The following is a 14681-nucleotide window of genomic DNA, read 5'->3' as shown; positions in this document are numbered from 1 at the left end:
CAGACCCACTCCCTCTGATAACCTATGGAGACCCACAGACCCACTCCCTCTGATAACCTACGGCGACCCACAGACCCACTCCCTCTGATAACCTACAGAGACCCACTCCCTCTGATAACCTACAGAGACCCACAGACCCACTCCCTCTGATAACCTACAGAGACCCACAGACCCACTCCCTCTGATAACCTACGGAGACCCACAGACCCACTCCCTCTGATAACCTACGGAGACCCACAGACCCACTCCCTCTGATAACCTATGGAGACCCACAGACCCACTCCCTCTGATAACCTATGGAGACCCACAGACCCACTCCCTCTGATAACCTACGGAGACCCACAGACCCACTCCCTCTGATAACCTACGGAGACCCACAGACCCACTCCCTCTGATAACCTACGGAGACCCACAGACCCACTCCCTCTGATAACCTACGGAGACCCACAGACCCACTCCCTCTGATAACCTACAGAGACCCACAGACCCACTCCCTCTGATAACCTACGGAGACCCACAGACCCACTCCCTCTGATAACCTACGGAGACCCACAGACCCACTCCCTCTGATAACCTACGGAGACCCACTCCCTCTGATAACCTACAGAGACCCACAGACCCACTCCCTCTGATAACCTATGGAGACCCACAGACCCACAGACCCACTCCCTCTGATAACCTACGGAGACCCTGTCACGAGAATGTTGTTATCTCAATGGTTGAACTCAACTATCACTCAAGCTTTGAATAATTGCCAGAGGGTGTAAGGCTCTGGTTTAATAATGAATTAAACAAAGTCCCCTTCTGCAATAGGTCCGTCTTTTTATTCATGAGATCTCTGGCGCTAAAAACACACACAGGCTTTTTATATGCGTCCACACAAAGGAACTTTGCTCCTCCCACCTTTAGGCGGCCTGTGACTTTCCACAGTATAGAATGTTTCTTTCAGCAGTTTCTAGGTCCCCCCCCCTTAGTATGGAATGTTCGTCTCCAACAGTTTCTAGGCCCCCCCCCTTACTATGGAATGTTCGTCTCCAACAGTTTCTACCCATCTTCCCTGTTTAGTGGTTTTATTGTCTTTATAACACTAACACAGTTTACACATTTATACAGTATCGGGGGGGTGGAAACACTTTCGTCATTACTTTACACATACAAATTCTTCTATCAGAGCGACAGACCCCACTCCTTCTGATTTGAGCTCTTCTCTGGCGCTGTGTTGAGTCGTGCAGTGAGGCAATCTGACGTGTTTGTGTGTGTGTCCTTGCCCCTTGTGCAGTGTACTGTCTAAGTCTCTGTTGGGTGGAAAGCAGACAGACATGTCTAGCTTGTTGTTCACTGGCAACAGGTAGTTGTTTCCGTGGAGACAGAGGTCGTTTCAGTAACCATGGGGACCAGAAGGAGCAGCACTACCAGTGGCAGTCATGTAAGGTTGTTTTCTAGAGGTTGACTGCAGCCCTGTGGTGCCGTCTTTCTCTGGTCTCTGATGGAAGAAGAAAGGACTTCTCTATAGTTCCTTGAATAAACAGTTGTCAGAGGGTGCTACTCTGGAAGCCCAAACCCATCTCTGGACATGAGATGTTGCATTTGAAAATACATCTTGCTGCAGCTTTATCAAGCTGGCTGCATCACGGCTTGGTATGGCAACTGCTTGGCATCCCGATCGTAAGGCTCTACATTGGGTAGTGCATACGTCCAGGTACATCACTGGGGCTGAGCTCCCTGCCATCCAGGACCTCTATACCAGGCGGTGTCAGAGGAAGGCCGAAGAAAAATGTCAGACTCCGGCCACCCAAGTCATCGACTGTTCTCTCTGCTACAACACGGCAAGCGGTACCGGAGCGCAAAATCTAGGACCAAAATGCTCCTGAACAGCTTCTACCCCCAAGCCATAAGACTGCGGAACAGTTAATAAAATGGCCACCCGGACTATTTGCTTTGACCCCCTTTAAAAAAATTAAAAAATCTGCACTGACTCTCTGCACCCTCACTGGACTCTACCTGCACACTCACACATACCACACTGACACTTCAACACTCACACGACATACACTCACACACACACACACAACATACACATATTGATGCCACACTCACACACACACACACACACACACACACACACACACACACACACACACACACACACACACACACACACACACACACATATTGATGCCACACACACAGACAACATACACATTTTGATGCCACACACACACACACACACACGACATACACATATTGATGCCACACACACACACACACACACACACACACACACAGACACACACACACACACACACATACTCTGCTGCTACTCTGTTTTATTTTCTATCCTGATTGGCTAGGAGAGGAGGAGCTGGAGGGGGGGGGGAGAGGAGGAAGACGAGGTGGAGGAAGGAGAGGTGAAGGAGAGGAGGGGACTGTGGCTCATTGGGAGAACTGCGGAGGTGGGTGGGTGGGTGGGAGGGAGGTGTACTGCCTGATGGAATAATTGCAGATGTGTGATCTAGGCAGTGTTTTGATGGATGTTTCGAAGGCTGTTTGTAGAAGTGAGGCCTCGGAGGTCAGGAGGATGTTGTTAAATCCACAGCAGGCCGGGCTGTGTTCATTGGGGCACATAACATAAAATGTTTTCAGATGTTTTGCAGCAGAAAATAAAAATTAACATTTCTTATTGGACAAATCCAGTTAATCCCTTGTTGCCTCAGTGTTGTTCGGTTTGGTGCCTATTGAACAGGACCCTGTTCTCCTGGAAGCTGTGTGAACAGCCTGTTGGTTTAGTCTACATCATCTGTTCTCCTGGAAGCTGTGTGAACAGGCTGTTGGTTTAGTCTACATCTGTTCTCCTGGAAGCTGTGTGAACAGCCTGTTGGTTTAGTCTACATCTGTTCTCCTGGAAGCTGTGTGAACAGCCTGTTGGTTTAGTCTACATCATCTGTTCTCCTGGAAGCTGTGTGAACAGCCTGTTGGTTTAGTCTACATCATCTGTTCTCCTGGAAGCTGTGTGAACAGCCTGTTGGTTTAGTCTACATCATCTGTTCTCCTGGAAGCTGTGTGAACAGCCTGTTGGTTTAGTCTACATCATCTGTTCTCCTGGAAGCTGTGTGAACAGCCTGTTGGTTTAGTCTACATCATCTGTTCTCCTGGAAGCTGAGAGAATGCCAAGAGTGTGCAAAGCTGTCATCAAGGCAAAGGGTGGCTACTTTGAAGAATCTCAAATCTAAAATATATTTTGATTTGTTTAACACTTTTTTGGCTACTAGATGATTCCATGTTTAATTTCATAGTTTTGATGTCTTCACTATTATGCTACAATGTAGAAAATAGTAAAAATAAAGAAAAACCGTTGAATGAGTAGGTGTCTAAACTTTTGACTGGTAGTGTATATATTTTGTATTCATTGGGGTTCCCTGTACTGAATGGTTTGGTACGAATATGTGCTCCGTTACGCCCCTATTATATACCCTGTTGTATTTTCCTGTATTGACTACCATAGAGTACCGGTGTATTTAGCTGGGGTTACTATGGCGTTGACTCACGTCGAGTAACGGTGTATTTAGCTGGGGTTACTATGGCGTTGACTCACGTCGAGTACCGGTGTATTTAGCTGGGGTTACTATGGCGTTGACTCACGTCGAGTAACGGTGTATTTAGCTGGGGTTACTATGGTGTTGACTGACGTAGAGTACCGGTGTATTTAGCTGGGGTTACTATGGCGTTGACTCACGTCGAGTAACGGTGTATTTAGCTGGGGTTACTATGGTGTTGACTGACGTAGAGTACCGGTGTATTTAGCTGGGGTTACTATGGCGTTGACTCACGTAGAGTACCGGTGTATTTAGCTGGGGTTACTATGGTGTTGACTGACGTAGAGTAACGGTGTATTTCTGTGTTTCCTGCAGTTCTACCTCCAGGACACTAAGAGCAGTAACGGGACGTTCATCAACAGCCAGCGTCTGAGCCGGGGGTCCGAGGAAAGCCCCCCCTGTGAGGTCCTCTCTGGTGACAGCATCCAGTTCGGGGTCGACGTCACAGAGAACACGCGCAAAGGTACACACAACAATGATGTCAGGTATATGGTACACAACAATGATGCGTACTCCTGAGTGGCGCAGTGGTCTAAGGCACTGCATCGCAGTGCTAACTGTGCCACTAGAGATCCTGGTTCGAATCCAGGCTCTGTCGCAGCCGGCCGCGACCGGGAGACTCATGGGCGGCGCACAATTGGCCCAGCGGCGTCCAGGGTAGGGGAGGGAATGGCCGGCAGGGAAGTAGCTCAGTTGATAGAGCATGGCGTTTGTAACGCCAGGGTTGTGGGTTCGTTTCCCACGGGGGGCCAGTATAAAAATATATGTATTCACTAACTGTAAGTCGCTCTGGATAAGAGCGTCTGCTAAATGACTAAAATGTAAATGTAAATGCAAGGTATATGGTACACAACAATGTGTATGGTTAGTACACATCAGAGTTGGAAAGACCCCATATCTTTTTTTTTGTTCCGTTCCACTGTTCCGACCAGCAAAATAAAGTTCGGAACCTGTTCGAACCCATAAAACGTTCATTTTTAAACCTCTGAAATCTACTTTAAAAAAACAAACATTTTGCACTACATTAAATTCACCATCTGGTAGAGCAGCTTGCTATGTATCCATTGGGTAGTGTAATATGCGACTGACATTTGGCGGGTGAGGAGAGCGCTGGGCATGAGGCGCTGGGCATCTTGTTGTTATGACATGCATTATCAGAATTATACCTACGGAGGAGAGGCTTCTGTGAAGGAACTTTGAATGTCCTTGAACTTAATTGAGTTGGCTTAGCTAACGTTGGACCAGAGCTAGCCCTTGGTCATGACTCTCAGTTCCGTTACATTACACATAATACCGCCTGCAGTTTGAGAGCTGGACCAGAGCTAGCTAACAAGCTAGCTAACAAGCTTGTGTGTGCAGAGCGGCCACCAGAATTTAAATAAAAACACGTCTTACCTTTTTGTAGTTAATAAATCCAATGTGAAACTTGATAACACTTGCATTGAAAAAGTGAATCCATTGTTGTCTAATTTAAAAAATCTCTCTCCCTCATTTCTGAATCACGCCTTTAACGCCAGTAGCTACAGCAGACTTAGCGCCAGTAGCTACAGCAGACTTAGCGCCAGTAGCTACAGCAGACTTAGCGCCAGTAGCTACAGCAGACTTAGCGCCAGTAGCTACAGCAGACTTAGCGCCAGTAGCTACAGCAGACTTAGCGCCAGTAGCTACAGCAGACTTAGCGCCAGTAGCTACAGCAGACTTAGCGCCAGTAGCTACAGCAGACTTAGCGCCAGTAGCTACAGCAGACTTAGCGTCAGTAGCTACAGCAGACTATGCGTGCTTCGGGGGGAGGGGCAGGTAGCCTACACACACTGGTAAAGATGTTCAGCTGGCAGACACTGGAATACATTTCTGAGTGACAGCGAGGGCTTTGTTCCTTGAACCAGTTCCAACCCCTGGTTTGAAGTGACTAAAACGCAACAAAACTATTGGGAAGGTCAGAAGATAATCAGGCAATAATTTTGTATGATCTTCTGTGGAGAAAAGAACATCCTCATTGATGTTCTGTCTCTCCCCCCCCCCCCAAGTCTGATTTAGTGCCTGGTCTTGTCCACTCTGTTCTAATGAGGCGTGTGTAGAGGGAAACAGAAGACACACGCGTGTTCCTGAGAGTCTTCTCTTTCAGTGATGGGGTCATAATATTCACTATCTTAAAACGGTTCAAGTGAGAGAAGCACATTATTGGGAAGAAAACCTCTGTTTATTACATTTGTATCTAACGGTTACCGGAGGTTACTCTGAGGTCTAGCCTGTGGTATAGTCTGAAAGCCCTCAATTGTACTAAATGGGGCATTCTGGGAAGTACGTCCATCGCTATGGTACACGTAGAGGGCTACACAACATAAAGGCTATTATCCCCCCGCCCCCCCCAAAGTGTGCACTTGGTCACATCCCTTCACTGATTTGAAAGGGAATAACTGGTTAAACAAATATGGTAGAAATTAGCCCATAGGGGTGTAACGGTACATGTATTGGTACTGAACTGTTCAGTGTGGGGACCTCGGTTCGGTCCGCACTGTGAACCCGTGTAAATACATAAAACAATATTTACCAAATAGAAAACACTAGGCCTGTAGACTTTGCCTATGCTGCATTGTAGGCTTATGCCTCTTGAGTAAATCTGAGCTGAAAAAACGATTCAGGCCTATTTCCACTAATACAGCCACATGTTGTAATTAACATTCAAATCTTAATTGCCGCATTTCAAATGGTCCTTTTTGTGAGGAGCAACTGAGAACTAGTTCTGTACGATGGGGTTGATCAACCGGAATTGGGAGGGTCCTCCATCCTGTTTAAATGTCCAGTTTAGGAACATTTTGTATTCCCAGTAGATTAAAGCTGCGATGGACAGAGTTGTGGATAAAAAGTTAAAAGTATGTTGACGGCAATAGCCTATGCAGCTGCCATCACCTCAAATATCTGACAGGTTTACACTGACCTCACCCCATTATTCTGGAGCAAGACGGTAGCACAAAAACATGGTCTCCCCTCTGCATTCAAGCAGCCCTTGGACAAAGACATTACAAGAGCGATCGTTAGGTTATGTTTATATTTTTTACAGTCTATGATTTATAGCCGCAGATATTCGTGGTTGAGAAGAATAGGGGGTTTCAGCACCTCGTGAAAGTGCTCGAGCAACGTTACGAACATCCCTCTTGCACCCATTTCAGCCAACGGGTAGTACCCACTCTAATAATAGCAAGCCAATGCAAAGGTTTTCAATGAATTGGCCAATGCACCCTGTAACAGTGACATCACATTTTCCGCGCTACAGACACGCCCCCTTTGAGTCACAAGTGTGCATCTGCCACTGAAGGAGGCAGTGTCGTGGTGCGTTCGTAAACCAAGTGGGAATTTCAATACAGCAGGTGTAGACCTTACCGTGAAATGCTTACAGACGAGCCCTTTCCCAACAATGCAGAGTTCAAAAGTAAGACGATATACAGTGCGTTCGGAAAGTATTCAGACCCCTTCACTTTCTCCACATTTTTGTTACGTTAGTCTTATTCTAAAATGTATTAAATTGTTTTTTCCCTCATTTAATCTACACACAATACCCCATAATGACAAAGCAAAAGCAGGCTTTTACACATTTTTGCAAATGTATTAAACATAAAAATAAAAATAAACACATTTACATAAGTATTCCAACCCTTTACTCAGTACTTTGTTGAAGCACCTTTGGCAGCGATTACAGCCTCAAGTCTTCTTGGGTATGACACTACAAGCTTGGCACACCTGTATTTGGGGAGTTTCTCCCATTCTTCTCTGCAGATCCTCTCAAGCTCTGTCAGGTTGGATGGGGAGCGTCGCTGCACAGCTATTTTCAGGTGTCTCCAGAGATGTTCGATCGGGTTCAAGTCCGGGCTCTGGCTGGGACACTTTACTGCATTATGATACAACTGGACTTACCATGTATTGGTCTACCTGTATTATACTGGACTTACCATGTATTGGTCTACCTGTATTATACTGGACCTAACGTGTATTGGTCTACCTGTATTATACTGGACTTACCATGTATTGGTCTACCTGTATTATACTGGACTTACCATGTATTGGTCTACCTGTATTATACTGGACTTACCATGTATTGGTCTACCTGTATTATACTGGACTTACCATGTATTGGTCTACCTGTATTATACTGGACTTACCATGTATTGGTCTACCTGTATTATACAGATGTTTAACTTTACCCTGCTTTAGAGACTGGGAGAAATGCTAGTTTTACATTTTATTTTATCTTCAAACTCTCTTAGTTGTCTTTTTAATATGTCATCTAACAATGACCCTTTTTGGAGCCTCGTCAGTGGATCTTTATGGTTGGTCATTGTTTATATAGGATTGTGGTGGTGTTTGACAATAACATGATAACACGTGTGTTCCAGTTACTCATGGCTGCATAGTTTCTACAATCAAGCTGTTTCTACCGGACGGCATGGAGGCTCGACGACGATCAGAGTAAGTAGTACTAATATGTAGCTGATAGTTCTGGCATTCCCATTAAACTGCTGTTACAAACGACCAGTGGGGGGGTCTACTAAGGTACCAGTGGGGGGTCTACTAAGGTACCAGTGGGGGGGTCTACTAAGGTACCAGTGGTGGGGTCTACTAAGGTACCAGTGGGGGGTCTACTAAGGTACCAGTGGGGTGGGTCTACTAAGGTACCAGTGGGGTGGGTCTACTAAGGTACCAGTGGGGGGTCTACTAAGGTACCAGTGGGGGGGTCTACTAAGGTACCAGTGGGGGGTCTACTAAGGTACCAGTGGGGTGGGTCTACTAAGGTACCAGTGGGGGGGTCTACTAAGGTACCAGTGGGGTGGGTCTACTAAGGTACCAGTGGGGTGGGTCTACTAAGGTACCAGTGGGGGGGTCTACTAAGGTACCAGTGGTGGGGTCTACTAAGGTACCAGTGGTGGGGTCTACTAAGGTACCAGTGGTGGGGTCTACTAAGGTACCAGTGGGGTGGGTCTACTAAGGTACCAGTGGGGGGTCTACTAAGGTACCAGTGGGGGGTCTACTAAGGTACCAGTGGGGGGTCTACTAAGGTACCAGTGGGGGGTCTACTAAGGTACCAGTGGGGGGTCTACTAAGGTACCAGTGGGGGGTCTACTAAGGTACCAGTGGGGGGTCTACTAAGGTACCAGTGGGGGGTCTACTAAGGTACCAGTGGGGGGTCTACTAAGGTACCAGTGGGGGGTCTACTAAGGTACCAGTGGGGGGTCTACTAAGGTACCAGTGGGGGGTCTACTAAGGTACCAGTGGGGGGTCTACTAAGGTACCAGTGGGGGGGTCTACTAAGGTACCAGTGGTGGGGTCTACTAAGGTACCAGTGGTGGGGTCTACTAAGGTACCAGTGGTGGGGTCTACTAAGGTACCAGTGGGGGGTCTACTAAGGTACCAGTGGTGGGGTCTACTAAGGTACCAGTGGTGGGGTCTACTAAGGTACCAGTGGGGGGGCTACTAAGGTACCAGCCACGTTGGCAGGTCAGAATGTCCAATTCGCCAGCCACGTTGGCAGGTAGTCACACTCTGGCCTCTACGATAAGTGCCATGGGATCTTTAGTGACCACAGAGTGTCAGGACACTTGTTTAACGTCCCATCCGAAAGACTGCACCCTATACAGGGTAATGTCCCTGGGATAGGGCGCCTCCTACTCAGTGCCGATTTTAGCATATAAATCTTGGTGGGGCAAACTCAAAATGTTTTTTTTAGATGCATGCCAGCAAAGCAACTACACATCACAATACTGAACAATACATTAATCAAATCAAATTGTATTGGTCACGTACACGTGTTTAGCAGATGTTATAGCGGGTGTAGCGAAATCCTTGTGCTTCTAGCTCTGACAGTGCAGTAATATCTAACAATTTCACAACATATACCCAATACACACAAAACTAGTAAGGAATGGAATTAAGAATATATACATATATGGACAAGCAATGACAGAGCGGCATGGACTAAGATACAGTAGAATATTATAGAATAGAATGCAGTATATACATATGAGATGAGTAGTGCAAGATATGTAAACATTATTAAAGTGACTAGTGTTCCATTTCTTAAAGTGGCCAGTGATTTCAATATGCAGCAGCAGCCTCTAATGTGCTAGTGATGGCTATTTAACAGTCTGATGGCCTTGAGATAGAAGCTGTTTTTCAGTCTCTCGGTCCCAGCTTTGATGCACTGACTCAAATGATGTCAATTAGCCTATCAGAATATTCTAAAGCCATGACATCATTTTCTGGAATTTTCCAAGCTGTTTAAAGCACAGTCAACTTAGTGTATGTAAACTTCTGACCCACTGGAATTGTGATAGTGAATTATAAGTGAAATCATCTGTCTGTAAACAATTATTGGAAAAATTACTTGTGTCATGCAGAAAGTAGATGTCCTAACCGACTTGCCAAAACTATAGTTTGTTAACAAGACATTTGTGGAGTGGTTGAAAAACAAGTTTTAATGACTCCAACCTAAGTGTATGTAAACTTCCGACTTCAACTGTACCTTTGCTTTCTTGGGTACAGGAACAATGGTGGCCATCTTGAAGCATGTGGGAACAGCAGACTGGGAAAGGGAGAGATTGAATATGTCCATAAACACACAAGCCAGCTGGTCTGCGCATGCTCTGAGGACGCGGCTAGGGATGCTGTCTCGGCCGGCAGCCTTGCGGGGGTTAACATGCTTAAATGTCTTAATCACGTCGGCCATGGAGAATGAGAGGCCACAGTCCTTGGTAGTGGGCCTCGTCAGTGGCACTGTGTTATCCTCAAAGCGGGCGAAGGTGTTTAGCTTGTCTGGACTATAACGGTGACTAACGGTGCCCACAAACTGTTAGGGCCTACATAAAGCTTTCCCAACAGCAGATCTTTCTTTTCAGCACCATGTAGTGAATCCTTACCACTGCTACACCTTGCTATCAGCCTCATTTACTGCCTTAAAAAAAACATAGCTGATATGGCTGACTTGCTTAAACAAATGTGGTTTCTACTGACAATTGAGATGTACAAACTATGGCATAAGGGGACGAGCGGATAAGAGGCAATCCGTAATTTCGATTAAGACATTAATGAGCGAGCTGGGACGGACGTAGTCATAACTATTTCTTCAGCACTTTTGAAATGTACAGCGACAGAATTCAGAACATGGGCCGTTCTTACAGTACATCAAGTCAGAACCCTAGGATAAATAAAGGGGGCATATAAGCAGACAATGACATTTCTCTAAAACAGGCTATAGGCTACATGTGCACCACCAAGTCAGAACAGTAGACTACGTTATGAGGGTGGAAAGGGACCAAATTATTAGAGTGAGGCACATGGGTTACTAACAGCTTACTACACAACATACACTTAGTATTACTTTCTTAGCTACAGCATACATATCTCCCTGGCATATTACATCATTTATGCAGCAGCATACAAGACATTTTTGGAATCACCTTGTTGTGCTGTGCTCACTTGAACAGGAAGGTGGCGCGGCGGTCCTTCGTGGGCAAATTTTGTCATCAAAGTCTGGCATTCTCTGGATTTATGGTGCTTTCAAGACAACTGGGAACTCTGAAAAAAACACAGTCAAGTCATTATCGTTAGTGATCTTCAGGTCGGAGCTCTAGAAAGAGGCCTGAGTTCCCGACTTGGAATTCCAAGTTGGATGACCATTCAAAACGTATTTTCCCAGTCGGAATTCGTTTCCCCCCCCCCCCCCAGAGTTCCCAGTTGTCTTGAACTCACTGAAGTCTGAGATTTCCGAGTTTCCAGTTTTGAAAGCGGCAGAAGTCAAGCTGGATTGAGAGCATGGCCAATGTTAAGCTTGGACAAGAGACCCTTAAACCCGGACTTGGACCACACATCCATTCCACTGAATAGCAGGCTAGTGATTGCTTTGCAATGCCACTGATTCCTTCCAAACCACTCATTGTTGAATTTGCAATTTCCAACTTGTTGTGTAATGTTTATGTCTAATGGCCGACGAGCATCTATACGTTTTATCTATAATTTCTCTTCATAATTTCTCTTCATATGACAAGGAATAATGATTTGCCAGTAGATTGTCGACTTGATTCATGATGACTGCTAGCTAAGATTTTGAAAGTATGACGTTGACATGATCATCCAATGGAAACTACTGTGGATATAACGTGATTTGACGTCATTTTTATCTGTGGCCAATGACCTTGAGCCTTCTTGGATGGGCCCTTCTAATGTAACTCCATGGCAGCACCCAAGGGTCTTGAATTTCCGAGCTCTCCCAGTAGATTTAGCGGTGACGTAGTGTCCCCATGAGTGACAGAACACTGAGCCAATCACGGCACAACTAGAGAACATTACCAACCCCTACGCTCCGTATGTTCCGCTGGCTGCCCCACCACCACAGAAAGCACTGAGCTAGGCTGAAACACCTGCATTTTGGAGCTGCCTTACTCAAGAAAGCAAAAAAGAGACCAAGTCTGTATGCGGCTTTATTAACTCAAAGATTATACTTTTTTTTTAACATTGTTTGCAAACTCATATGTGACGCGTATTAATGCCAAAATAACACGCAAAATAGGCAACAAAAAAAACCTAAATTGACTGGTCGCCACTGCTCCTATTGGCCCATCCAGGGACCGACCAGGACCAACCCTGCTTAGCTTCAGAGGCCAGCCAGCCAATAGGATGCAGGGTGGTGTGCTGCTGGCATATAAAAAAAAAAAAACTATAGTCAAGCCAGCCACTACTGTAACACATCATCAGGGCTAACGGCCGTCTCTGGCTAACTGGCTGTAGCTGCTTACCTTCTCTCTCTCTCTCTCTCTCTCTCTCTCTCTCTCTCTCTCTCTCTCTCTCTGTCTCTCTGTCTCTCTGTCTCTCTGTCTCTCTGTCTCTCTGTCTCTCTGTCTCTCTGTCTCTCTGTCTCTCTGTCTCTCTGTCTCTCTGTCTCTCTCTCTCTCTCTCTGTCTCTCTCTCTGTGTCTCTGTCTCTGTCTCTGTGTCTCTGTCTCTTGGCACTCAGCTCAGACTTAGTGTGGACTTCACACTGCGACCTCTAGCACACAGACCCCCCCCCCCCCCACACACACAGATCCATGGTATTATTCATGTCTGTCCCTGTGAGCTGTAGCAATGATATAGACTTCAGTCTCGTGACCCCTCACTCAGTATTTCCCACTCAATCAGTCATGTCTCTTGCTCTCGCTCTCCAGTCTCTCTCTCGCTCTCCAGTCTCTCTCTCGCTCTCCAGTCTCTCTCTCGCTCTCCAGTCTCTCTCTCGCTCTCCAGTCTCTCTCTCGCTCTCCACGGTCTCTCTCTCGCTCTCCCCCGTCTCTCTCGCGCGCTCTCTCCCCGTCTCTCTCCCGCTCTCTCCCCCGTCTCTCTCCCCCGTCTCTCCCCCGTCTCTCCTCCCCCGTCTCTCTCCCCCGTCTCTCTCCCCGTCTCTCTCCCCCGTCTCTCGCCCGTCTCTCTCCCCCGTCTCTCTCGCGCGCTCTCTCTCCTGTCTCGCTGCTCTTCGCTCCCTCGCGCTCCTGTGTCTACCCTTCTCAATGACAAGGCTGTGCTCACTGAGCCTGTACTTTGTTTCTCCTGGCTCAGTGGAGGAGAGATTGACTTCATCACTACTTGTATTTGTGAGAGGTATTGACATGTTGAATGCACCGAGCTGTCTGTTTTTAAACGACTAGCACACAGCCCGGACACCCATGCATACCCCACAAGACATGCCACCAGAGGTCTCTTCACAGTCCCCAAGTCCAGAACAGACTATGGGAGGTGCACAGTACTACATAGAGCCATGACTACATGGAACTCTATTCCACATCAGGTAACTGATGCAAGCAGTAGAATCAGATTTTAAAAAATAACTGATACAAATACAACTTATGAAACAGCGGGGACTGTGAAACAACACAAACATAGACAGACACATGATAACATACAGGATGGACCTGAGCTCAATTTTGAGTCTCATAGCAAAGGGTCTGAATACTTATGTAAATAAGGTATTTATTTTATTTGTATAAATTTGCAAACATTTTAAATGAACTATTATTTTTGTCATTATAGGGTATTGTGTGTAGATTGAGGAAAAATCTATTTTAGAATAAGGCTGTAACGTAACAAAATGTGGAAAATGTCAAGGGGTTTGAATACTTTCGGAATGCACTGTGGCGTATGTACTGGAGCTGTCAGGGCTTTTAACATATTGTACGAATTGCACACAAATGTACATTTTAGTTTTTGCAGGACTTAACATAACATAATGGATGACGTAGTACACAATTGTACACCATATTTGGGACCCATTTTGGCACGTGAGCACTTTTCAAAACTGTCTGAAATTATACAAAAGTTCTGAAGCATCACTTTTTAAGTCTGGACTAAAAGACATTGTTGTGCAAGCTTGTGCATTCATTTTCTATGGTGAGGACAACCAGACTTTCTATTTGTACTCGACTGTCACAGGTTTTGTGGTGTGAAATGGAATGTCGTCCAACCTGTGTGTCCTGTCGGTCACCTGTAGAGAACCATGTTATACCTGGTGACAACGGATAACCGGAACAGTAACCGTTTTATACTGGTTTAGGTTAACCGCAGTGTGTTGGGAGCCACCAGACAGACAGACAGACAGACACCGGTCTAACTGCTATTGTCCTGCTCCAGTTTTACGACCTCTCTCTGTCTCTCTGTCTCTCTGTCTCTCTCTGTCTCTGTCTCTGTCTCTGTCTCTGTCTCTGTCTCTGTCTCTGTCTCTGTCTCTGTCTCTGTCTCTGTCTCTGTCTCTGTCTCTGTCTCTGTCTCTGTCTCTGTCTCTGTCTCTGTCTCTCTGTCTCTGTCTCTGTCTCTGTCTCTGTCTCTGTCTCTGTCTCTCTCTCTCTCTCTCTCTCTCTCTCTCTCTCTCTCTCTCTCTCTCTCTCTCTCTCTCTCTCTCTCTCTCTCTCTCTCTCTCTCTCTCTCTCTCTCTCTCTCTCTCTCTCTCTCTCTCTCTCTCTCTCTCTGTGTCTCTGTGTCTCTGTGTCTCTGTGTCTCTGTGTCTCTGTCTCTCTGTCTCTCTGTCTCTCTGTCTCTCTGTCTCTCTCTCTCTGGACACCATAAGGGATGCGTCCTT

General features: G+C 46.2%; 1 protein-coding gene across 3 annotated transcripts in view; it reads left to right on the top strand.

Moving 5' to 3' along the window:
* slmapa (sarcolemma associated protein a) overlaps positions 1-14681 on the top strand; it is a 143064-nt gene that overhangs the window by 40414 nt on the left and 87969 nt on the right. For all 3 annotated transcript variants that reach the window (XM_084166832.1, XM_084166831.1, XM_084166830.1), the window contains exons 2-3: positions 3909-4056; positions 7985-8057. In XM_084166832.1, the coding sequence (XP_084022958.1) occupies positions 3909-4056; positions 7985-8057 (221 nt within the window). The remainder of the gene's footprint in view (positions 1-3908; positions 4057-7984; positions 8058-14681) is intronic.

Source organism: Coregonus lavaretus (assembly GCF_964263955.1).
Source record: "Coregonus lavaretus genome assembly, chromosome: 8".
NCBI lineage: Eukaryota > Metazoa > Chordata > Actinopteri > Salmoniformes > Salmonidae > Coregonus > Coregonus lavaretus.
Note: the sequence above shows the minus strand (reverse complement) of the source record. Positions and strands in the feature narration are given on the sequence as shown.